General features: G+C 35.2%; 5 protein-coding genes across 8 annotated transcripts; 4 read left to right on the top strand and 1 right to left on the bottom strand.

Annotated features, from left to right (window-relative positions):
- Window positions 5304-8106, top strand: LOC104718622 (probable tRNA N6-adenosine threonylcarbamoyltransferase). Of its 2 annotated transcripts, XM_010436397.2 has the most exons (5): window positions 5307-5489; window positions 6337-6431; window positions 6663-7222; window positions 7307-7462; window positions 7566-8099. In XM_010436397.2, the coding sequence occupies exons 2-5, from the start codon at window positions 6416-6418 to the stop codon at window positions 7911-7913; spliced, it is 1080 nt and encodes a 359-aa protein (XP_010434699.1). In that variant the 5' UTR covers window positions 5307-5489; window positions 6337-6415; the 3' UTR covers window positions 7914-8099. The 2 variants fall into 2 exon arrangements, with proteins under 2 accessions (XP_019086056.1, XP_010434699.1); XM_019230511.1 differs by lacking the exon at window positions 6337-6431 and having other exon boundaries at window positions 5304-5489; window positions 7566-8106.
- LOC104718623 (scarecrow-like protein 13) lies at window positions 11581-14510 on the top strand. 3 transcript variants are annotated; one of them, XM_010436399.1, is made up of 3 exons: window positions 11581-11681; window positions 12465-12909; window positions 13018-14510. In XM_010436399.1, exons 2-3 carry the CDS (start codon window positions 12559-12561, stop codon window positions 14263-14265), a joined length of 1599 nt encoding a protein of 532 aa, XP_010434701.1. In that variant the 5' UTR covers window positions 11581-11681; window positions 12465-12558; the 3' UTR covers window positions 14266-14510. The 3 variants fall into 3 exon arrangements, with proteins under 3 accessions (XP_010434701.1, XP_010434702.1, XP_010434703.1); XM_010436400.2 differs by having other exon boundaries at window positions 11627-11704; XM_010436401.1 differs by lacking the exon at window positions 11581-11681 and adding an exon at window positions 11714-12126.
- On the top strand, window positions 16122-18916 carry LOC104718624 (microtubule-associated protein 70-5-like). The gene is made up of 10 exons (XM_010436402.2): window positions 16122-16317; window positions 16417-16502; window positions 16659-16724; window positions 16832-17002; window positions 17092-17418; window positions 17497-17643; window positions 17731-17802; window positions 17872-18303; window positions 18373-18524; window positions 18626-18916. The coding sequence occupies exons 1-10, from the start codon at window positions 16257-16259 to the stop codon at window positions 18651-18653; spliced, it is 1542 nt and encodes a 513-aa protein (XP_010434704.1). The 5' UTR covers window positions 16122-16256; the 3' UTR covers window positions 18654-18916.
- LOC104718625 lies at window positions 19075-19968 on the bottom strand. Its single transcript, XM_010436403.1, has 2 exons — window positions 19607-19968; window positions 19075-19511 (listed from the first exon to the last, which is right to left on the bottom strand). The coding sequence occupies exons 1-2, from the start codon at window positions 19779-19781 to the stop codon at window positions 19246-19248; spliced, it is 441 nt and encodes a 146-aa protein (XP_010434705.1). The 5' UTR covers window positions 19782-19968; the 3' UTR covers window positions 19075-19245.
- On the top strand, window positions 23293-25026 carry LOC104718628 (putative WEB family protein At4g17210). Its single transcript, XM_010436404.1, has 2 exons — window positions 23293-23478; window positions 23564-25026. The coding sequence occupies exons 1-2, from the start codon at window positions 23293-23295 to the stop codon at window positions 24956-24958; spliced, it is 1581 nt and encodes a 526-aa protein (XP_010434706.1). The 3' UTR covers window positions 24959-25026.

Here is a 25185-nt window from a genome sequence, read left to right on the forward strand (position 1 = left end):
TATATGCCAATTGGAAGAATGTTTATGGTGACTACACACATGAGAGTTTTTTCATGGCCATCGCATACAGTGCGACAGTAGAAGATTTCACTTATAATATGGAAGCTTTGAAAGTATATGATCCACCTGCAGCTGAGGATTTGATGAAAATAGAACCGGGTACATGGTGCAGGGCTTTTTCAGATACCATTCTAGCTGTGAGGATATGTGTAACAATCTCTCTGAGAGTTTCAACCAAACAATCAAGGACGCCAGGAAGTTGCCGGATATCAATATGCTTGAGGAAGTCAGGAAAATATCCATGAAGCGCATAGCTAAGCTGTCCAGTAAGACACAGAAATGTAATACGCTGTTTCCTCCTAAAATTATGGAGATACTTGAAGCCAACCGCAAGTCAGCTAAGCTTGCAACCAGTGGAAGCTCACAGGCATACCTACTCCACATGCCATCTATGTCATCACAGAACACAATAATGACTCGGAAGAGTAAGTAACTTCGAAATTCTTTTTTATGCTTAACGAAGATTGTGAAAAGTATTGATTCTCGACTAATGTAATGTTTTATGTGTGGCTATGTTGATGGACATTTACAAACAAATGTCTGGCAAGATACATATAAGGAGAACATAGAACCTATAAATGGTGAAAGGTTGTGGCAGAGAACGGGCAAAGGACCAATTGAAGTGCTTGATAAGGGGAAAAAACGAGGATGCCCAAAGAAGTTTAATAGGATAAAGGAGCCAGGTGAATCATCAACTAATCCAAATAAGCTTACAAGAGAAGGTAAAACTGTGACTTGTAGCAACTGTAAGCAAATTGGTTACAATAAGGGAACCTGCAAACAACAAACAGTCCAATTACCTCCTCCACGCAAAAGGGGCAGACCACGAAAAAGTCTGGTAAGTAATCTGAATTAAATGTGTATGATGATAGTTTGATTTATTATAACAATGTGATATCATTGTTACTATAGGATAATGATGACCCTTGGAGCATCCACAATGCACCAAAGAGGTGGAAGGCTGCTCAAAGCCAACCGACAACACCTGTTGCACAAAGTCAATTTGCACAAAACCTAGAAATTCCGCAGCATTCAAGTGCTCCCAGCAACTAAAAAATTGGTACAGGACGTGCATGTGGTCGTCCTCCAGGACGTGGAAATGGTTGTGGCAAGGCGCAAGGCAAAGGTCGTGGCAAGGACGACGATGCTCCAAAACCGTCGATCTTTTTTATGTTTCCTTGGTCTGATAAGGTGTTTGATGTTTGGCGACCTCAGAAAAAGTCAGATTAATCTATCTATGTTTTAAACTCTTGTAGGATGATTTCTGGTTGGATGTTGTCTTTGTTTTCGTAGGATCCTGTTTTTTTTTGGTGGTAGGATCCTACTATTTTCTGACTAACGGCTACAGATGAATGACATTACAAGTTTATTGGATTTTAATATTTTGGATTTCATTGATAAGATGAGAGTAACAAACATACATCGGTAAACAACTGAAAACAAAAACAATAAAACCTCCCCAACATAACCTACTTCCCCATTGCAAGAATCATCCCAATTACAACAATGAAACCGACCCAAGCCAGCAAGATGAACTGTTGAAGCATGTTTTCCTTCTCAATAGCTGCCATTACTGAATTTTCGAGCTTCTTCTTCTCTTCATCCTTTGTCTTCAGCAAATCGGTGTTGGAACCACTCACCCTTCGTTCATTCATTGCCCTAAGAGATTCTTTGAGCTGATTGATCTCATCTCTAGCCTCTAGTAAGCTCACCTTCTGCCACCCATATGGTGAGTGTTCATCTGCCCACACTTAAAGAATCCATGAACAACACATTTATAGAATCTTCTACTTGGATTGTCATTGGTCCATGACTTCGAAACAGTCATAACTCTACCACACGTGCTGCAAAGAGGACCCCAGCTCTAGCTCGAATTCGCATCAGACCCTGAACCTTGGCTCACCATTCTCTCAAACCAAATTTGACAATCGAATTTTTTAGCTTCTAGGGTTCTTAGACTTGAAATCGATTTGGGGAAGAAGAAGGAGGGCAACAGTGTCCTTTAGTTGCCTCTAATTAAGCACGTGGGATTATTTTTTAACCATGGTTAGCGATTCCGTCATTAGATTTAATAGGCGTTAAGTCGTACGTATGGATCTTCGTTTATAAATTAAACGATGGTTTTTAAAGGCAATGAAAATTAAACCAGATATTAATCTTCCACTTTAATAACTACAGGTATTAAACTTCCAAAAAAAAAAATAGCGTATTTTTCGGGTTTTTTTCCTTTATTCTTTCATAAATTTTATCAATAAAATTTCAACCTGGAAACCAAAAACAGCAGTTTGTAATCAAAACTACAAATTGAACAGTGAACACAAAGTTGAACCAGCTACCTAATTGTGAGATGTAATGATGTATCTTCCAAATTTCCAAGTATTCTCCAATTTAATTACAATATAAATTAAGATTTTTGAATACCAAAATTAAACCATAAATAAATAATACTCCTGTTATCTTAAGTGAAGCAGTAATTGTAATTAGATTCTCTGTTCTTAAAAGTAGCAAGTAATATAACTTGATATTAAGTTAATATAAAATCATTGTAAATAACCTCTGAATGTGTCTTGCAAAAACTAAAAAGTAGGAGTAACGTATTTATTCAACATAAAATTACACTTTTAATTATTTCATCCTTTTAGAATAAGATTCCAGCCAGAAAAGATATGTGTGCTAATCATTGTTTGCCATGTAAGTCTTCGCTAGTAGAAGAGAGTCTCTCATGGCATTGACACATGAAAAGTAAAAACACATTTGATGTATTTTGTGATTTGATCAAGTAGTACTCTTGTTTATTTTTCTCTTTATTTAATTTGAATTGATCAAGAAGTTTCTTAATATATATATATATCTACATTAACATATACTAGGAACTGAATCTCGTGCGGGAATTCATTTTAACAAATATATTTCAGGCTGTGATTGATATAGAGGTTTCTTTTATAAGTGTTATCACTCTATATTAAAGCCTATATTTCTATATTTTATTAATATTAATTAACTTAGTTCTTATAACTAATATATGTTGGCCATATTTGTTTCTTTCTTTTATTTGCATAAGAAGCTATCCAGTATCCACTCTCAAAATTGCTTTTATAATATTTTACACAGGTCTCTTATCATGATGAATATATGAAAAGCTGGAACTCATTAATCATTTAGTACTTTATAACATTAATGTAACTTGTATTTTTCCGAGTAATTTTGGATAAATTTGTTTCTTTAAATGTTAGTATAATTGCTAAAAACAATATATTCTTAATTTTACTTTTGAGTAATAGATAAATCAACAAAATATAAATATATATTATTTCAATACTATTTAGTAAAAACTAATTCGTGTGTAGACGCAAATAATATTATAAAAACAATTATCGATCGATTGATAAACTAAAATTGTGTTCATATTTCTTGTTTTTAGAATGTCACTGAAAAGGATAAATGGTCAAATTTGTGTGTGATAGACAAACTAATAATATAACATCTTATGTTGATACTACATACAAAAAAAACTACAATACATTTTTAGAGGATATAAATAAATATAACTAATGCATGAAAATTTGACTAACAATTATAATGCATGGAAAATATGATATTATCTTGGCAAAATAGAAGTATACAGTCAAATATAACAATAGTGGTAGATAGTAACTGTCAAACAAATATAAATAAGTCAAACGTACGATATTTATTGGATATTACTATTTTACCTTAAATTGTGATTTAACCAGTCAAGTTTTAAGGCTATAAAACTATGACTAATTTATCATTATAGGCATCCTTCAAATTTACAATACTTTCAGTTTTTTTAGGGATATAAGATCTTTTAACATTTTCAATTGAGGTATTACGTAATTCCGGTTTATCTACTAATTTGTTATATAATTCATGTGATACTAATATGTTTATGTGAATTTTTGGGAAACATTTGATCTCTCAAGTTAGGTAGATTTTATATATAATTTTTCTGTAGATATTTGCTCATTACAACTAACAAGTGATGATTAAATATTTTTGTAGTTTTAATATGGGAGATTAGATTTTCATTTGTGTAAATATTTCAAAATCTTTTTTTCATCATTTTAATATATATTAGGTGTACATATATATTGTATTGATGATTTTTTTCATTTAATTTTCTTATTTAGGGGATAAGGGAGAAAACCAAACAAAAAGAAATGAATTCCAACCGTTGTGCTATCTGTAGGGTCTTAAAACAAATTTGTGACCCAAATTGCATATACAAAGCACATTTTCCATCGAACGATACAAGATTTAAAGATGTTCATTGGATGGAAATATCTTCAACAGTCTTGTATCTGAAAAACAACGTAAGATTGCTGCCAATGTTATGCGGCTGAGGCTCGTAGACGTGATCCCATTTCTGGAATTCATGGGATGGTACAACATTATGAGAGTATTCTCGATGATGTTGAACAAGATATAAAATTTGCAAAGAATGAGCTTACAACCAATGTGGGACCTGATCAAGTGCCAAACTTTTTTTATGTTCCAATTCCAGATGATTTTCTTACTACATCAACTTCTTTGAATTCTTATATTGAGAAAATAAAGAGGCTAACCATACAACTCGCGAGGAGAGAAGATCGAAAGATGGGTGATAGTCATAGAGTTGATGATATATGCATCATCTGCGGGACCATATGTAACTTTACCTAAGAAATATGCATGAGTAATAATAATACTAATATTTCTGTTATCTAAAAACCAAAACCAACAATAATTTCAGTCAAATGTCTTAAATGTTTTTTTCTTTCTTTGAACTCCATATCCCATAATAATCTTTTATCATTTTCCTTTATTTATCACCATTTCTTCATAAATCTATGTAATATTTGTTTAATTAATATCTATGTTGTTTGGTTAATCTTCATATAGTGTTTCCTATTTACTTCCACTAGATTATATTCAGAAAATATATGTTAAAATCTTTTTAATCAATCAAATGTTCATTGTTAAAAAATAGGAATGAAATCTTAGATGGGTTCTGCTGATTGCCCAGGACTAGTAAAATGAGTCAATAACTCAAGTTTCCATAGGGTTTTTTGATTTCATGCCCTCCTAAGTGTATGCAAGTTGATACCAAAAACATAAAATATATGCAATTCCAAATCAAGACATAAACCAAGACCCTAAACAATTCTAAACAAATATCTTAGGTTAAAAACCCAAACGTCGTCCGTTTTATCAAAACCCAAAATTAGGGCTCGGCTCATATGTTTTTTAACCTCACACTAAAACGATGTCGTATCACATACGTCCTAAGGAAACTGAAACCTCGTCGTTTCTGGTCCCGGCCCGGCGTCTCCACCGCCGTCTTCTTCTTCTTTAGCTCTCTCTGTCTGATTTCGTTTGGCTTTGAGCTTTGTGAGCGACTTCTGATTCCGCCCATCTCGCAGCTTCAGGTTAGTTTTGATTCAATTCAATCTACAGTTCATGGTTCGTAGTGTTGTGCCTCGAATTGAATTTGTTTCTAGGTTTAGGATTAAAAGAGTTTCTAGGGTTTAGAGCTCTCTCATCTTAGAGGAAACGATTCGTTTCGTTTCGGTTCCGTTTTATCTCTCCGAGAACAATAAAAGCAATAGCCGGTCCAAATCCGGCGATGCTTATCCGTAAACAAAAGAAGGAGAAGAAGATACTAGAAGAAGAAGCCCTTTTTATTCTCACTTCCTTTTTTTTCCCCAAACCTCTCTCTCGAAATCGAAAGCAACGGGAGACTTATAAAGAAACAGACGAGACTTTTTAACACTCAAAGACCTAAACAAACACTCTTTGTATCTCTCTCTCGCCGATCGGAAGTAAAGTTTCTCAGAAACAAAGATGGATGCAACGAAGCTTAGCGAGCTCAAGGTCTTCATCGACCAATGCAAGTCTGACCCTTCCCTTCTCTCTACTCCTTCCCTCTCCTTTTACAATCTACTCTTTTCCTCGTTTGCTTCGATCTAATCGTTTTTTTCTTATGCCTTTAGTTTTCATCTGTATTTGTATTGGTTTAGAATTTAGTAGATTCAGTAAAGGATTGGTCTTTCAGCGTCCCTGTTTGTAGAAAGAGTATATGCTCTGATCTCTCGCTTTAATCTGTTGTGGGATTTGATTAACCCTTTACCCTCTTGTTGATGAAAGTTCCTGTCTTTGGTTCTAATTTCTAGGATTTGATGAAAAAGTGTTTACCTTTGATCTGCGTGAGGCTAATTTGTTGTTCTGGAAATTTTTGTGCTTTTTTGATGAGTTTTGGAATTTTCATGATTTCAGTCTTGGTGCTAAGATACCTACTGGTGCTCATCAAGAACAAGAAGACAAAGACACTAAATTGAATCCGACTTCCGCTATTATGTATGGAAACAGGGGTGAGTACAAGCTGATTTTTTGTACATTATAACTTCCATCAGATGGGTTTCAGACGAAACTTAAGGTTTATACGAATCTATTGTTGGGTCTCTCTCAATACCAATACCAGTCTATGAAATGAGTAATCTTGTTCATCATCGTCAACGTTTACGCTGTAACTAATGATTGTTCCGAGTAAAGTTTCAGTTTTTTTACTTCATCTAGTCCTAAATTTGTTGTTCTTTGTGTAGATATGAAGAAAAAGATGATAGCTATTGGTTTTGAGGGTTCAGCTAACAAGATTGGTGTTGGAATTGTGACATTAGACGGTACAATCTTAGCGAATCCACGGCATACTTACATAACACCGCCTGGTCATGGTTTCCTTCCTAGAGAGACTGCACATCATCATCTTGACCATGTTCTTCCTTTAGTCAAATTAGCTCTTGAGACTTCTCAAGTAACTCCTGAAGAAATTGATTGTATTTGTTATACGAAAGGTCCTGGGATGGGAGCGCCGTTGCAGGTCTCAGCAATTGTTGTTAGGGTCTTGTCACAGCTTTGGAAAAAGCCTATTGTTGCTGTGAATCATTGTGTGGCTCATATTGAGATGGGGAGAGTAGTTACTGGTGCTGTTGATCCTGTTGTTCTGTATGTGAGTGGTGGGAACACTCAGGTGATTGCTTATAGTGAAGGTAGGTACCGGATTTTTGGTGAGACCATTGATATTGCCGTTGGTAATTGTTTGGATCGGTTTGCTAGAGTCTTGAAGCTTTCTAATGATCCAAGCCCTGGTTATAACATCGAACAGGTAGATTTCAGTTCTATAAAGTTATCTCTGTTCTATAAAGATTAAAGAACAATGTTAACTCCATTTTTCATGTGTTTTCACTAGCTTGCGAAGAAAGGAGAAAACTTTATTGATCTTCCGTATGCTGTTAAAGGTATGGATGTATCGTTCAGCGGAATCTTGAGTTATATTGAAACTACTGCAGAGGAAAAGCTCAAAAATAACGAATGCACACCAGCAGACTTGTGCTATTCCCTTCAAGTAAGGCTATCACTTGTTCTTAAATGTTAAATCTTTGCCACATGAATGCAAAGTTTTAGACTTTTTTTTTAAGAGTAATATTTATGACTGTTGAACGTTGCAGGAGACTGTGTTTGCGATGTTGGTTGAGATCACCGAAAGAGCAATGGCGCATTGTGACAAGAAAGATGTTTTGATAGTTGGAGGTGTCGGGTGTAACGAGCGTTTGCAGGACATGATGAGGACTATGTGTTCTGAACGTGATGGAAAGCTATTTGCAACGGATGATCGTTACTGTATTGACAATGGAGCGATGATTGCTTACACGGGTCTACTTGCATTTGTTAACGGTATTGAAACGCCGATCCAAGACTCTACCTTTACACAGCGGTTTCGCACAGACGAAGTTCATGCCGTATGGCGAGAGAAAGAAGATTTGGTACTTGGGGATAAGACCGTTGCTGCTATTTGATTCTGTGCCCATTTGTTCATTTTGAGATTGAATCTCTCTGTACTCGATAAATTGTTTTTTTTTTATAAGTAGTTAAAGATTAAATGTGTTTTATTAGTCAAATTATATGATTGTTTCTCTTTTGATTCGAATAGTTTCGTGATGGGTGTAATAACGCTTTCAAATTTCAAAGTGAGCTTTGTAAAAGTTCAAATTTTCTGTGTTGCATTTCGATAAATGGTGGAGGGATTAGTGCATTAGTCTTCTTCCTTAGTCATACAAAATCAACTGTGAAGATAAACGGCACTACTAAAAAAAAAGTAAGAACTGTTTATTTAATGTATAACGTAAGGGAATGGTTAATTCAATCGATGGACACTTTTATGGAAATGTGTCACTACGTACTGAAACGAAAAGTGGGAGAAAAAAATATTGTCACTGAACGTTCTAGAGAGATTAGAGTTCTACACATAAACGTGTACTTAGATGTATATGTGTATATACTATTATACAACAATACTAAAACTACAAAAGAAGTAGTTTAGAATATTCAAAAGTTATTAAAGACTAGATTCAAACAAGACTAGTGAAAAAAAAAAAGAGACTGGAAAAAGGAGAAAATGACAAAAGTATTAGCTAGTAAAACAATCAAGTAAAGGTCAAAGTAATTAAAGAAGAGATAAAGCATCTCAAAAGTCTTCTTTCCTCCATCTTCAAATGCCAACAAATAAAAGACAAATGATTTTTTAAGATAATCTTTTTCTTTCTCTGAGAGATTTAGTATACAAATGACTTGTTGATGGAAATTTTGACATCGAAATTCTCAAACTAGAATACGATTCTTATAGTTGTAGGTTTATATATAATACGATTATTTGGAGAAAAACAAACTAAAATTATATTGATCTACAATTTTATCCACTTCAAAATTACCGGAAAAAAAAAAGAAGAAGAGAAAGTAAAGTAGTAATGTGGTTCATGTATATAAGACCTGAAAATAGCCGTTGATAAGGTTTTATGCTTTCACACTGCACGCAGATCGTCGTCAAATCTTAGCACAAATGTAGTCTCGTTTTCTAGTTTTTTGAGAATACTTCCCTAACTCGTTTTTGTTATTATCTTCCACCAATTTCATTCATTGTTATAGTGGTGGGAGAATGTTTTAAGGTNGGAAAAAAAAAAAAAAAAAAAAAGAAGATTTCGTGACATATCGCACCATCATAGATCATCAAATCAACCTCATTTTCCTTTCCTCCCTCATCTTTATCCGACAACTCCCAATTTTTCTTCTTTTTCTCATGCTCAATATCATTTATGTCCATGTTTCCTCTATGACTATCCTTATTTGTTATGTTACACATCAATTCTGATATCCAGTTGACGATGTCGTAGGTTCAAGTGATGAATTAGTCGTTTGTTTTACCTACACATTCTAAATATATAAGGCGATATGATCTCGCGCGCTAATTACGAAAAATTGTTTTTAGAGATTTCCAAAAAAAAAAACATACACTCAAACAACTTTGTCCATTATATTTTTGTTTATTAACAATATTAAAGTTTACCTTCGACTTAAAAAAAAAAAAGACAATTAATTAATGGTGTTTGTAGTGAGGAAGAAACAAGCTAAGAAAGCAAAGAGAGTAAGTTACTCTGAGTAACCGTGTGTGGTGAGGGCACCATGATTACGTCTCCTGCTCTTACGTAAGCCTTTACTCTCTCTTTATGAATAACGGTAGTCTGTAGTTTCACCGAAGTTGCCTTGTGCCATTAATTTACATTTGTGTTTTCTTTTTGGCTTTTGATCTTTTAGGACAAAAGAGGGGTCCGGGAATACAGTACTCCTGTCCACTTCCGATTTTTAAATACAAAGAGGTTTGCAATATTTTCTTAGAAATTTCTAGAGTTGAAAACTAAACTGAGAGAGAGAAGAGGAATATGTTGAGGGCCTTGACGCCATAATTAATATTCAAGTTTCCTCTGAGATAGAGCTGAATTTGAAAAGTTGTTCCTCAGGTTTGTAAGAATTGTGTTTGTACATAAATAAACTCCGACTAGTTTTCCAGATAGGAGATGCCATCTCTAGAAAGAAAGAGGAAAGATATGATTTAATTCCATGCTTTTACATCTCATCCTCTTCTCTTTTTAACGTCTTTTAAAAACACACAAAAAAGAAAAAGTTGTTTTAATAAAGTATTTGTTTCACTATTTATAGACCGTCTCTTCTCTTGTACGAAACACACAATCTTTCTTTTCCATGCGATGCAAGCCACAAAATTTTTGTATCCAATTAATATATCTCATCACCATCAGCTTGTTTCAATATATTAAACTAAGAAAAAAACAGAAACGAACAAGACATGTGTCGGATATTCAGAGGAGGATATTTGGGAGGTTCCAAGAACGTCCTTCATCTTTGGAATTTTCCGGCGTATGAAAATGATATGTGACGTAAACGCGTTCTCCTCTTTACGATCCCACCACCACCGTACAAAGCCCTACTATACGCTCTTCCACGCGATTGCTTCCTCACTCCCGTCTTTACACTCACGCGCTAGTCGGGATATATATATATATATATAGTATTGGAATGCTCTTGTTTATATTCGTATGAACATTATTTATAACATTTTTTTTTTTGTTTGGTATGAGAATGAACAATATTTAAAACATGAGATTTTGATTAGTCTCCCGGTTGATATAATCCGTACCTGACTGAATTATGGATAATGATATTGAAGCACGAGACTTTTCTTTATGGAAACTAGGTGTTTTCTTGTTCTTCTTTTTTTTTTTTCTTTTTCTTATTAAATAGAAACTAGTTAGATGCACGTTGTTATTAGTCTTTTGTGTGTTTCTGTTTCCGTTGTATCGAGATTACCGTTGATGATAAATATTTAATTTGATGATTTGATCTATATGTGCAATTCTCACTTATACATACTTTCCTCAAACAAAAACCATGGTTTTATCCAATCTTATATCAACAAAATATCCAATAGATTTTTTTTGTACATTAGCAATAAGTCAACTATTATGAAACAGAATATCTATCAAGCTTGACAATATGTGAAAATATAATAGAAGAAAAAATATGAAAATTGACTAATGTCAATTTCCTTGTGAAAACATTTCCTTGTCAAATTTTATACTTAGCTATATGATTGTGAATGAAAGTAACTATATCTTAAATGTCATACTTAATTTAAGTATACTCCATAAGTTTGACTTAATGTCATTCTCGTTAATTATAATTGTATTGTGGTTGCGACTTGCGAGTTTATAATTTTAATTGTGAAGTTGACAACAAAAAAAAAACCCACGGAAGCCACGAATTCATAATTAGTTATTAAATATTTTATGGAAGTAAAATTAAACACAAGATGATTTCAATAATTTCCATAAATAAAAGAAAACGAAAGCGACAAGAGTAGTATAAAATGTACATAACAAAGGTAAATTAGTCTAATTCTACAATTTTTTATGTTCCACACGCTATTTCCCCAATTACTCTACTTACGCATTCCATTAAATTCATAAGCAATTAGACGTTAACAATTAGAGTAATTAAAAATACACAAAACAGTGGTAGTGCCGTCCAAAAGTCAATGGTCAGAGTGGCGTTTTACGTAAATAACCGAAACAAACAGGGGTGTTTAATTAACTCCAAGAGGGTCATGACAATTTGCACTTTTATTTTTATAATCTCTCTTCTCATCTCATTCTTCTTCAAAAGCTGATTCTTGAGTATGCAACGAAAACTTCCTTCTCTTTTGTCCCCTTTCAAAGGTTAGCTTTCATGGTGATTTATGGTAGTTCCTTTCTCTTTTGTCAAACGATTCAATTCCACTTGTTTCTAAATTTTAGCAATTGCTTCTTCTTTTTCAACATAAAAATTAAGCTGTACTCTTTATCTGGTTTTAAGCTTTTTGAATCATAGGGTTCTGGAATCTTAGCTTTATATGTGTCTTTGGTTTGTGAAAGGAGATGACTTGTTTTGATTTTGGTTTTGGTGCAAGAGATAATTATACCCTGTATCCTTTTTGTATCCCTTGTGTTGTTGATTCAAAATTACCCAACTTTTAAACTGATGAATGTATAAAATCTTGACTTGGAACCTGGATTTTTATCGTTTCAATCCAATAGGTTTACCTGATTCTGGTAAAAACCTCTGCTTTAGGGTTTGACTCCAACCTTCGACCAGATGTGGTTTTTGTAGAGAGGATAAAGAGTGGTAGGTTTCAATTTTTGGGGTGGAAGCTATGAATATATATATATATATATATATATAGATTATACCTTTTTATCTTCTGTTTTTTTTTTTCTGGCTTGAGGAATCTTAAGGCAGTACCAAAAACCCATCTTTGATTTCTGAAAGATGTCAGATCTGTTTTCTGATGACTGATTGTGAGCTGACTTGCCAATGGGTTATGTATACATTTTTTTTTTGGAGAAAAGTTCAGAACTAGACCTGTCTATCTTTTATGACAAATCAGTGTCTGTGTATAGTTGCTTTTACTCTTACTCTGTTGTAGCTAACTTTTTCTTTTTGGATCTTTTGCATGGAGACAGGTTTTTATTCTCCTTGATTGAACAAGAGACACTGTAGAGAGAGATTTAGCTAAAGAAGATCGGTCAGGGGGGTGGGTATTACTGGGGTTTTCCAATGCAAACGTCTCAGAAACATCACAGTGCGGCTGGACTGCACATGCTGTATCCTCAAGTCTACTGTTCTCCTCAGTTTCAAGCGATAGACAAAAATGGCTTCTCTGATATCCCATCCAAAGAAAACTTCTTTACTCTCGAATCATCCACTGCTTCTGGTAGTCTTCCTTCCTATGACTCCCTTTCTGTGAGCATCACATCTGGCCGGAGCCCGTTTTCTCCTCAGGGCTCTCAGTCATGCATCTCAGATCTCCATCCTTCCCCTGAAAACGTCTATGGATCACCCTTGAGTGGGGCATCTTCTTTTGCCTATGATGAAGCTGGTGTCAAGAGTAAGATTCGGGAACTTGAGGTCTCGCTGCTGAGTGGTGATACAAAAGTTGAAGAATTCTCGNGCGAGGAGTCAGAGAGAGTGGAGAGACACGAGGTGCTGGGGAAATGGAGGGTNCGGGAACTTGAGGTCTCGCTGCTGAGTGGTGATACAAAAGTTGAAGAATTCTCGGGTTTCAGCCCCGCTGCTGGGAAGTCATGGAACTGGGATGAACTCTTGGCATTGACTCCACAGTTAGACTTGAAAGAGGTGCTAGTGGAGGCTGCTCGGGCGGTCGCTGATGGGGATTTCGCTACAGCGTATGGATTCCTCGATGTCTTGGAACAGATGGTATCGGTATCAGGCAGTCCAATCCAACGTTTAGGCACTTATATGGCAGAAGGGCTTAGAGCGAGGCTTGAGGGGTCTGGGAGCAATATATACAGAGCTTTGAAATGCAATGAACCAACAGGAAGGGAACTGATGTCGTACATGGGCGTTCTCTATGAAATCTGCCCCTACTGGAAATTTGCATACACAACTGCAAATACTGCGATCTTGGAAGCAATAGCTGGGGAAACCAGAGTCCACATTATCGATTTCCAGATTGCGCAGGGATCACAATACTTGTTTTTGATCCAGGAGCTTGGGAAACGCCCTGGTGGGCCGCCGTTGCTACGTGTGACTGGCGTGGATGATTCACAGTCCACCTATGCCCGTGGGGGAGGGCTCAGCTTGGTAGGTGAGAGGCTCGCAAAGTTTGCAGAGTCATGTGGTGTCCCATTTGAGTTTCACGATGCCGTCATGTCTGGGTGCAAGGTGCAGCGCGAACACCTTGGGGTGGAACCTGGCTTTGCTGTTGTTGTGAACTTCCCGTATGTATTGCACCACATGCCTGATGAGAGCGTAAGTGTTGAAAATCACAGAGACAGGCTGTTGCATCTGATCAAGAGCCTCTCCCCGAGACTCGTGACACTAGTGGAGCAAGAATCAAACACAAACACGTCGCCTTTCCTGTCACGGTTTGTGGAAACACTGGATTACTACACAGCGATGTTTGAGTCGATAGATGCAGCGCGGCCACGGGATGATAAGCAGAGGATCAGCGCAGAGCAACACTGCGTAGCAAGAGACATAGTGAACATGATAGCATGCGAGGAGTCAGAGAGAGTGGAGAGACACGAGGTGCTGGGGAAATGGAGGGTCAGAATGATGATGGCTGGGTTCGCTGGCTGGCCGATCAGCACATCCGTAGCGTTTGCAGCAAGTGAGATTCTGAAGGGTTATGACAAAAACTACAAACTGGGAGGGAGTGAAGGAGCACTCTACCTCTTCTGGAAGAGGAGACCCATGGCTACATGTTCGGCGTGGAAGCCAAACCCAAACCAGATTGAGTAAGTTATGGTGATAGTGGTGACCTGAGTGGATGAAGAGAACAAACAAACACATCTGTCTCTGTAAATTTTTGAGGGTGTGTAATGCTGTTTTAAGTTGTAACACAACCTAAGTCAACTAGTTATCTATATATATATATATATGTATACAAACCAAACATGGTGCTTGTTTTTCTCTTGTAAATTATTTTCTTGTTGTGGGTTGGGGGATGCTACTAATGAAATATAACCAAAACATTGATTAGGTCATTCTGCGTCATTCTATCATCTTCCGTATGTATGAGTCAACTGGCGGCTGACCAAAAGGTTGTGATGTGAGGTGAAAAAATATTAGGACAAAATCTACAGGTCAGATTGGGTTCTGTCTGATAAGTCTTAAAAAGGAGCTCACCAACCCACAAAACCAAGGAATGAACAAGTACAGGTCATCGCCTCCAATTTTATTCTTTACTTTTATAATGTTCAAGCTTCCTTTATTTGCCTTTAATAACAATACACTAGTATATTATATGTTGAGTATTTGCGGTAATATGTTATTATTTTATATGTCTTGTCTAGTTTATTAAATATCACCTAAAATGAATGAAGAAAATATAATATTGATTTGTCTTGTTGCCAATTTACTTAATTCGTTTTTGACTTACTGTTATTTTACCTAATCTTTCTCCTAAATTTGTCATTTATCTCTGTTGATTCTATATTTATTCTTCCTAATAAGTGTTCTTTGTCTAATCCTCTATCATTGTTTCCATCTTATTAAACCAAACCGTAAGACTTGGAAGCAAAGAAGGGAGGAGTCTCATTTATTTGAAAAATCCCATTTTATGTTTAATAATTCAAAGAGAGATATTGAGTGACTTCCACTAATACAAAGAAAGCTTGGTTTGTGCAATATTTTGCGGTTAAGCTATTAATTGCTGAGGCAACACCTTTTCACCCTTTGCTTTCCTTGTTCCAAGTTTTTCAACCTTTCTTCCTTACTCTTTCTACTAATCGAACTACACAAAATTCATATGGATAATACATATTTAGAAGTTGATTTAATCTTTGTCCAAAAAAAAAAAAAAAGAAGTTGATTTAATCTTGTTTTTGTTTCAAGATTATCATAATTGTTATCTGTTGTTACCTACATTCATATAACTTGATATAACCTTATCAAAAACGAATAAAGACAAGGATATATAATCAATATTGATGGTTAGTTTTATTATTAAAAAGAAATACAAAACAGAAAGAAAGAAAAGGGTATTCACCAAACGAAATTAGTTCAATCATTTAAATTATCTTTATCCGTATGATTAGTGTCTTTATATCTGTCATATGCTGCTTCTTCTTCCAACTTCTTTTGGATTATTCTCTTCTTCTTTAGCTTATACAATTTTTTTTTTTTGTCTATTTTAATTTCCATTTGAAGGTTTGAAGCATATCCCTTTGTTTATTATTGAGTTTCAAAAACCGTGTCCCTTTAAAATACTAGTATTAGTTACTACACCATTAATGTTGGAGCATGAAAAATATGGACATTTTTTTTAATCTACGTATGAATGCAGTAATTATGATGGTGAAACCAACTCTAGTCTGATATATTCCATAGTGAAAATTCTATGTAACTGAGTAGATAAGTTGAAAAAAGAAGAAGTCAACAAGTTGTAAGCATTTCAGAATTGAAAATTAAGATAAGGGATGAATTGAAAATGGGTCTGAAAGTGAAAGAATAAGAGGGAAGGGTTGGTTACTGTCAAGAGTTTGAAATGGAGACGGTTGCTTCAGAATGAGGTAAAAGAGTTTAGTAAGTTTAAGTTTAAACTCTGTCTCTGTCTCTGTCTCTCTCTCTCCCCTTTAACGTCAATTCCTTTAAGGAATGGCCTCTCTCTCTCTCTCTCTCTCTTATAGTGTGTGTGTATATATTAAACGGCTCCATTTGTCTTCTGTTTAGACCAAAACTCATATCTTCTATACAGCAACAAAAGAAGGAGGAGCTGTTGAGAGTACAAAATGACTGCAGGAGAAAACCCTTTTGTATCTAACACCTCTTCTCTGCAAAACCAGCTTAAAGGTTCTTTCTTTTTCTTGTCTGGTTTTTATTGATCAATCCTTATGTGTAATTTGCTTAATGGTGAGGTTAGTCTTGGTTTCTTTTGATTTCTCTCTGCAGATAAAGAGAAAGAGCTTTTGGCTGCTAAAGCTGAAGTTGAGGCTTTGAGAACAAATGAAGAGCTCAAAGACAGAGTCTCTAAGGAGGTAACATGATGATCATCATCTCCTCTGTTCTTGAGAATCCTCTAAAATAATTTTACTCAATTTTGCCTAAAAGTTTTCTTGATCAATGTTATCCATTTTTAAATTTACTTCTTCGAGCTTATTGAGCTCTACTTATGCTACTTGTTTGTGATTCAGCTTAAAGAAAGCGTAAGGAAGTTGGAGGATAAACTTGGAGCCACTGAGAATCTTGTTGAACAAAAGGTGTGTGTTTTGCTCAAAGACTACCATCTTTGTGAAGGGAGTATGCCAAAACATGAAAAATAATTCATAATGATTAGAAATAAGTTAAGATTATGACATGATTGTAGGAGGTGGAGATGAAGAAGCTGAAGGAAGAGAAAGAAGATGCATTGGCGGCTCAGGACGCTGCAGAAGAAGCACTTAGGAGGGTTTACACTCACCAACAGGACGATGACTTTTTACCCCTCGAATCCATCATAGCTCCTCTTGAAGCTCAGATCAAGTTTCACAAGCACGAGGTTCTTGACACACCTTGTATTTCAAACTTCTTTCTTGTATCAGTGTGAAAAGCCGGATATGCTTGTGTTTACACGCCGATATTTTGCAGATTTTTGCACTTCAAGAGGACAAGAAAGCGTTGGAACGTCTGACAAAATCAAAAGAATCGGCGCTTATTGAAGCAGAGAGAATCTTGAAAAGTGCACTTGAACGTGCTTTAATCGTTGAGGAGGTCCAGAACCATAACTTTGAACTACGGCGACAGATTGAGATATGTCAGGACGAGAACAAGTTTCTTGAGAAAATCAACCGCCAGAAAGTGTTGGAGATTGAGAAGCTCTCCCAAAGCATTGTAGAACTGGAGGAAGCAATCTTGGCAGGAGGAACAGCCGCCAATGCAGTTAGAGATTATCGCCGCCAAATTTCACAGCTCAATGTAATTGTGTTCTGTTTCTTGTACTTCATTCTCTTATTTGTTTTCAAGAAACTCACATGATTTTTTCATCATTACCAGGATGAGAAGAGAACCTTGGAGAGAGAGCTGGCCAGAGTCAAAGTATCAGCAAGTAGAGTGGCTCTTGCCGTTGCTAACGAATGGAAAGATGAGAACGATCGAGTCATGCCCGTAAAGAAATGGCTTGAAGAGAGAAGGCTTCTCCATGTACTGCTTTGCACTTACACAACCAGTTATTCATACTGATTAGCTTATGTATGAGACATGAGTGTTGAACTTTGTGTCTATGTGCAGGGAGAAATGCAGAAATTGAAAGATAAACTTGCTGTTTCGGAAAGAACTGCTAAGGCTGAATCCCAACTAAAGGTGATTGCTTAGATTGTTTAATATTTTGTTGGTAAAAAGTGTAGTTTCTAATGCAAGTAATCAATACAGGAGAGGTTGAAGCTGAGGCTGAAAACAATAGAAGATGGCTTGAAGGGCACAAACACGTTTCTAGTCTCTCCAACTACAAAGACTGAAAAATCTGGCAAGATTTTAGGATTCTTGACGAGTGGTGGTGGATCAAAGAAATGGTCTAACTCTCAGCCAAGAGGCTCAGATACAGGCAGAATCCATGCTCTGGATCATACAATTAACAGAGTTGTGGAAAGTAATGAAAAGGAGAATTCAAAGATTACAACAAACGGATTAACTGATCAGCATGAAGAAGATGGAAAAAGGAAAACAGAGGAAGATGGAAATGTGGATTTTGAAGATGTGGTTTCAGGGTTTTTGTATGACAGACTTCAGAAGGAAGTAATTGCTTTAAGGAAGCTTTGTGAGAGTAAAGAGGGTACTATTAATGCCAAAAATGAAGAGATCAAGGTAACTTCATCTCTATTCATTTCTTCAACTGTATGAAACCTTACTTAAGATAAGATACCTCTGTTTCAGATGTTGTTGAAGAAGGTGGATGCTCTAACGAAAGCCATTGAAATTGAGACAAAGAAGGCAAAGAGGGAAGCTGCAGCGAGAGAAAAAGAAAACGCATTGGCAATGGTGAATGAAGAACCAAAACAATGTAGAAAGACAAACTGCTCAAGAAGGTTTGGTCAGCTTTTCCTTTCATTGTTTGTCTTTTTCTTTTGAGAAATATATAACATCAAGACAAAGTTGATATTTATATTTCTATGGCTATGTTGTGCAGCCGCGTACCCAATCCACGTTGCCAGTAGAGGAAGAAGGAGCTTATGGGATTGAATATACTAAGGAATTGTCATCTTATTTTAGGTTGTACAGTACATATTGAGTGTTGGATGGGTTATAAGAAAGTGGAACTAAAGATCAAGAGATGTGTGTGTGTTATGTCTGAATTGCAAACCATATGATGAAACAAAAATCGTCCCTCGTCTCCTATTAATTATTTGAATGATGTAGCAATTATCTTGAGAACCTATTAAGTAAAACAGAATCTGCTAAGTACAAAAACATTCATATATATTTTTTTGCAAACTCAGCTAAAGTCATTTTCATATATGTCTTCTCTCAGCTTTTTGGTCTAGCCTTGGTTGTTCAGTTAACGCAACAAACTTTACATCTAATATATAATCAGTTAAAAGGATCGTATGTTCTCTGTAGTAGCAAGAAGATCCGAGGTTGAAGAAAACATGAATTTTATATACAAGAAGAGCAAGAAAAAACAAGATTTACAAAGCCTATCTCTCTTTATCACAAGAAGTGAGAAGGAACCATAAAAAAACATAAAGGCATGAATGATCTTTCCTAGAAAGATTAATTTAGAATCTCTTTTTACATACATGGTGCTCTCTATTGTAAGGTGATGTTGCCGGCTGTGTAGACACGGGAGCCACTAGAAGAGGAGAGGAGTTGAATGCCTCTATGAATCTTGGAAGAGCATCGATACGGTTTAGGAACAGAGAGTGATTTTATGATACAAGCCTTGTCTAGGTCAGGAATCGCGTGGAGGTGAGAAGGAAGATCGATGACGAATTTCCCCGACACATCTGTCACACCTTTGATCCATTTAGATCCTTTCCTATATCTAGTATGGCACTTGATACCAACAGTAGCACCTACATGATGATGATGATGTGTTAGAAATTTCTTAGTATATAATGTACATGAACAAATTCACTCATTGCTAATTGGTTTATTTCAGTATACGTACCATGAATAGGAGAGGACGAGGAAGAGAGAAGAGTTGCGGTGAGAAGAACAGAGGAGAGTTTTTGTTCGCCGTAGCCAGCCATCTCAACCATCTCATTTCTGGTCCATCTCTCCCTAGCTGCTTCCCCAGACGCCACCACTAATACCAACGTCATGCTCATTAACAAGAACTTCATCTTCTCTTTACAAATCTAACTATGTGGAAAACTAAAGAAACAAGAATGATGTGTGTCTATATATATACCCACACAAAATGAATGGATTGGCTGGAACTTTTATAAGATATGAGACTCTTAATTTTGCCTTTTAATATGTAAAAGCCATCTTCCTTTATTTGACTTTTGTTTTTTGTTTATCTTCTTTGGTCAAATTGCCTGACTCCTTAATGATATATATACATACACACTTGTTTGCCTAATCTTTCTTTCTTTCTTCTTCTTCTCATTTTCTTTTAATTATTTTATTTAAAATTAATAGATTTGATCAAGGTTTGGTCAAATATCAGTACGGTATGCGACGTTTCTCCTTTAGAAATGTCTATATTCGTTAATATTAAGTTCCAAAGTCTAACCTAAATTTAAAGGTAGGGGTCACAATTTACATATATTCAAGCCTGCCCCAACTGTTTTTCTTTTTCTTCTTCTAGACATTTGTACCTTTTGAACAAAGACACCTATATTTATTTTTCTCTCTTTTTTGTGGGAGGATCTTTGTGTGGGTTGGTTATCAGTTTATCTCTCCCATGGATAAATACAAAAATGTGTATTTCAATGATGTGTTTTCTTTTAATTTATTTGGTCAAGAATTCAATGATGTGTCTGTGTATGATGACATATCAATATCATATATTTATTTAATTTCTTCTTATTGCATTTGCTCAATAACTACACAAAGATCAACAATTTCCACATAATATTAAAGAGCAATTAAATTAAAGTCTGTTAGACTTTTTTCTATTTTTAATTATTTTGTAGTCGATCTCTATGATTAGGTTTGTATTGTTTCTTATTTTTCTTTTCTTGACGTATCAATACAATTTGAAGTGAATTACTTTACTATATAAAAAAAAAATTCTTACACAGATTTTAAAATAGTAAAAGAACAAAATATTCATATCAACACAATTAACACATACGAAAGACATTTTATAGCATTCAGTAAACTAATTAGTTAATTTCAGCTAGATAACTTTGACATTTACTAATAAGCTTGATTTCTTAAAAAGTTTTCAGAAATGTTAAAGAGAAAAAAAAAATAGAACAAATATTATCCACGTTGAATAGAGAAAAAAATCAAAAAATACCTTATCTATTTTTTATTTGCATGTTTAATACCTGGTCTTTTTTGGTTGGAAGAATAATACCCAGATTAATTAAAACTTGTAATTTAATACCTCAAGAATTAAATGTTATTATTTTCCTACTTACGATTTCTTAACAAAAAATAAATTCCAGTTTTTCCCCTATTCATTTCTATTAATTATTAATTTATAAATAACACTAAATTAATTTTATGTTTTTAAATAAACAAATATAATTGTTATTAATATTTCATATATCACTATTTTATTTCTTTAATTCAAAAAATATTTATATTTTATTTTCTCCAAAAATTTTTAAATTTTTTTTTTAAGATTTCTCAATGTTTCGTGAATAAGAAAAACAAATTCAATAATTATCAAACCAAACCAAATCCCGATCTGATTAATGTCCAAATTTCCAAATACACATAAACCCTAAAACTGAAATTGTGTGGGAGAAGAAAAACGACGAGAGCCTATCAATCCCTTTATCTCGACCAATCTGTCTCTTTCTTACATGTCTCTTCCCTCACTCATCTATCTTTTTATTTTGTTGGATCCGACCAACGAACCTTTGATTTTGTCGTTGGTCCAGCCGAAATCGCCCAAATATGATCAAAGCAACAGAGTGGCGACGATGGGGTTATCTCCATCACCGATGCTTCACAAATCAATTCAAAGATTTATAGAGTTTCCACCGGTACAGCCACATTACAGCTTCTACCTCACATGACAGAGAACGCAAAACAACTTACTTCTTTTTGTATATCTCAATTCAAAATTTCTGATTTGGGTTTCAAAAATTCAGAATCTTGCAGCTGGTTAATGCTTGGGAATTACAGTGAGATTTTCGTTGAATGGACAAAACAAAGTCAATCACGATTAGAAAAAAAAAAGAACAAAGTCGATAACGGTTTTGAACAATCATAGTTATTCTTCTGATTAATTTATTTGAGTTTTTCTATTTTAAATGGTAATAAAATGTAATATTAAAAATTATTAAAGAAATAAAATAGAAATCTGTTGTGAATTAAAAGAAATAAAATAGTGGTTATTTGAAATATTAACAATTACATTTTTATGCAAAAATTAAAAATTAACTTAATGTTATTTATAAATTAATAAATAATAGAAATGAATAGGGGTAAAACTGGAATTTATTTTTTGTTAAGAAATCGTAAGTAGGAAAATAACAACATTTAATTTTTGAGGTATTAAATTACACATTTTTATTAATTTGAGTATTATTTTTCCAACAAAAAAAGACCAGATATTAAACGTCCAAATAAAAATAGATAAAATATTTTTTGGTTTTTTTTCCCACGTCGAATATAACTAAGCAAGAGGTTTAGTTGAACCCTAACATACATTGCATTTCTCCTTGTTTATTTTTTTAAGATTAAATTTATCCTTTTCTTCTCAACCCTCCTTCTCCTCTCTCACATGTTTGATTTTGTTCTTATCTTATTAATATTTTGTCTCATATATATCCTCTATATATTTTTCTCCTTTTTCTGTTGTAAATATGTTTGGGGTACAATTGCCACCAAAATTTACTGATTTAGACAAATTATTTAGGCATTTAGAGCATCATGTATTAAGCAACTTAATTTCTTTATCATGTATATAACTTAGTTTTTTGAGGAAATTTGTTTTTTTTTTTGACAAATGCATGCATGGTATTACGCTAACAATCTCAGATGATGATTGATGACCATTGATGAGCTTGAATACTCCTCCACTTTCAGCTTCTGGTTTGCACAACTTACTATATATAGAAAGATTCATCCATGCACGCAAAATTTACATTATGACCATGTAACACTTGGTAAACAATATGTTCTTATCGTAATAAGAACGTCAATTATCCAGTTTAACGTCAGTTGTATTGTATAGATAAAAGTATGTGTCCTTATGAGGGTAAGCAAATTCGAACGATGCAATGGTCACCAATATTTCAAATTTGGAGAAAGCTCGCCGGTTGGATATATTCCTCTATTAATAACTTTTTATTCATGCTAAGAAAATGTTCTTATATATAATTTCTAAGTACTAAATGAATAATGTACATAGATGTTCTTATTTTAGGATTCAAGATTTTGATGTTTTGAGTTTACCAAATGCCCCCAACAAATGAAAGAAAAGAAATAAGATGATCAATAGTCAAAATTGAAAATAGAGGAGGAAGAGTGGGTTGTCTCTAAAAATAGAAGAATAGATAGAGGAAGACCTTAGAGTGCACAAAAAGACACGACCGCAAAACATGGCGACCCTCTTGTTCATTATTTGGAAGACAAAAAGATCCTAAGGATCAACATCAAACTCTCTCTATCTCTCTCTCTCTCTTTGCTTCATTACGTAATTTTTTTTTTGTGTTGAGAAGATTGATGGCGAAGATCAGAACGGATGCTCCGGTGATGCCTCCGGAGACTCCTCCTCGAAGCACTGAGGTGGGAGAGATTGACACTCGTGCTCCCTTCCAATCTGTTAGAGATGCCGTTAGTTTATTCCGTCAAGTTAGCTTCTCTAAGAAACAACAACCACAACGTCTCTCCTCCTCCTCCCCCTCTCAGGTATTAAAACAAAAAACGGTATTCCACAATTTTCCCGCAAAAAACATTGTTTCTAAATATTTTTTCATTTTTTTTTTTCGTTAAGGACACGACCGATCATGTGTCGGAAAAGGAGACACAACTTCTGTTGGCCGAACAAGAAATGGATAGAGTCAAGCTTTGTCTTGATGGCTCTGTCGCAGCTAAAGCACGAGCTCTTTCCGATCTCGACTCTGCTCAACGAAAAGCCGCTGATTTAAGGGTTAAACTAGAATCCACCAAACATTCCAGGAAATGTGCCATCTATACAAAACACACCATGTATCAACGGTTAGAACAACTTCAATCTGATAAACAAGAAACAGAGCGCGCAAGACAGGATTACATTTTGAGTACCGCAGAGCTATGCATGGCGAAACACGAGCTCGCTGAATTAAAACAACTGTTTAACATCTCCGTAGAAGAAAGGCTAGCTGAACTTCAAAAGGCAGAGGAAGCAGAGTGTGCTTCCATACTTAACTCCAAAAAGATCAAAGATATGTCACATGAGATAGTGGAAATGCGTGATGCTGCTGAGCAACTTAAGTCAGATGCTGCCAGGAAAAAAGAAGAAGAGGAAAAAATTAAGGAAGAGAGCATTGCCTCGAGAGAAACTTACGCGGCTATGAGACGAGAGGCTGAGCAAAGGCTTGAAGATCTGAAGCGAGGTTGTGACCCTGAGCTAAGGAAAGATATCGAGGAGTTAGCGGAGATATCTAGGGGAAACGAGAGGTTGCAGGAGGAGATTGAACTAGCTCGTGAACTCAAAGAGGCGAAGAGTGCGATGCAAGAAATATGTGACCAAGAAAGTTCATACAAAAGCTTGGTGGGCACACTCACGGTTGAATTAGATGGAGTGCAGAGAGAAAACAGAGATTTGAAGGGAAAAGAAAAGGAGAGACAACAAGTTGAAGAGGGAGAATGGGTAGAAGCGAGTCGTAAAGTTGACGAAATCTTACGTGAAGCAGAGAAAACAAGAAACGAAGCGGAAGAGATGAGGATGCAAGTGGATGAACTCAGGAGAGAAGCAGCAGCCACACATATGGCAATGGGTGAAGCAGTGAAACAGCTCGAGATAGTTGGAAGAGCGGTGGGGAAAGCGAAAACCGCAGAGAAAAGAGCTGTGGAAGACATGAAAGTACTCACAGAGAAGAAAGAGAGTCTAACACATGATGAGCCTGATAAGAAGATTAGAATATCAATGCAAGAATACGAGGATTTGAGAGGAAAGCATGAAGAGTCAGAGAGAATGGTTCAGTTTAAAGCGAAAACAGTTGCTGCTCAACTAGAAGAGATCAATGAGAGCAGAATAGAAGGTGAGAGGATGTTGGAAGAGAAGATGAAAGAGATGGAGGTGTTAAAACAGGCGATTGATGGTGCCTTGAGAAAAGCAGAGATTGCAGAGGAAGCACATTGTATTGTTGATGCTGAACTAAGAAAATGGAAACCACAAGACTTGTAGCAGATATAAAAATGCTTTTAGGTTGTTTAGGGAAACTAATAGAAATGTCCATACGAATATATCTTTATTGAGAGATTGATGATTTATTCATATTTCTCATTGTAACAGTAAATACATGAACTGTTTTAACATGGAACAGAGTCTATGAAATAGATTTAAAGGCATCTCTGTTTTCTTCTTGTTTGGATGTGAAATTGGACAAAGTACTATAGTAGAGTTGTAAAAGC

The sequence above is a fragment of the Camelina sativa genome, chromosome 10 (assembly GCF_000633955.1).
Source record: "Camelina sativa cultivar DH55 chromosome 10, Cs, whole genome shotgun sequence".
Classification (NCBI taxonomy): domain Eukaryota; kingdom Viridiplantae; phylum Streptophyta; class Magnoliopsida; order Brassicales; family Brassicaceae; genus Camelina; species Camelina sativa.

Excerpts from the sequence above, each read along its gene's own strand:
- LOC104718622 (XM_010436397.2), top strand. Across the intron at positions 7,223-7,306 it reads CTGGTTATAACATCGAACAG|CTTGCGAAGAAAGGAGAAAA; the intron begins GTAGATTTCAGT and ends TGTTTTCACTAG. Across the intron at positions 7,463-7,565 it reads ACTTGTGCTATTCCCTTCAA|GAGACTGTGTTTGCGATGTT; the intron begins GTAAGGCTATCA and ends TGAACGTTGCAG.
- LOC104718625 (XM_010436403.1), bottom strand. The coding sequence starts at position 19,781 with ATGAAGTTCTTGTTAATGAGCATGACGTTGGTATTAGTGGTGGCGTCT. Across the intron at positions 19,512-19,606 it reads CTCGTCCTCTCCTATTCATG|GTGCTACTGTTGGTATCAAG; the intron begins GTACGTATACTG and ends ATCATCATGTAG.
- LOC104718628 (XM_010436404.1), top strand. The coding sequence starts at position 23,293 with ATGGCGAAGATCAGAACGGATGCTCCGGTGATGCCTCCGGAGACTCCT. Across the intron at positions 23,479-23,563 it reads CCTCCTCCTCCCCCTCTCAG|GACACGACCGATCATGTGTC; the intron begins GTATTAAAACAA and ends TTTTTCGTTAAG.
- LOC104718623 (XM_010436399.1), top strand. The coding sequence starts at position 12,559 with ATGCAAACGTCTCAGAAACATCACAGTGCGGCTGGACTGCACATGCTG. Across the intron at positions 12,910-13,017 it reads GTAAGATTCGGGAACTTGAG|GTCTCGCTGCTGAGTGGTGA; the intron begins GTCTCGCTGCTG and ends CGGGAACTTGAG.
- LOC104718624 (XM_010436402.2), top strand. The coding sequence starts at position 16,257 with ATGACTGCAGGAGAAAACCCTTTTGTATCTAACACCTCTTCTCTGCAA. Across the intron at positions 17,644-17,730 it reads AAGAGAGAAGGCTTCTCCAT|GGAGAAATGCAGAAATTGAA; the intron begins GTACTGCTTTGC and ends GTCTATGTGCAG. Across the intron at positions 18,525-18,625 it reads AAGACAAACTGCTCAAGAAG|CCGCGTACCCAATCCACGTT; the intron begins GTTTGGTCAGCT and ends TATGTTGTGCAG.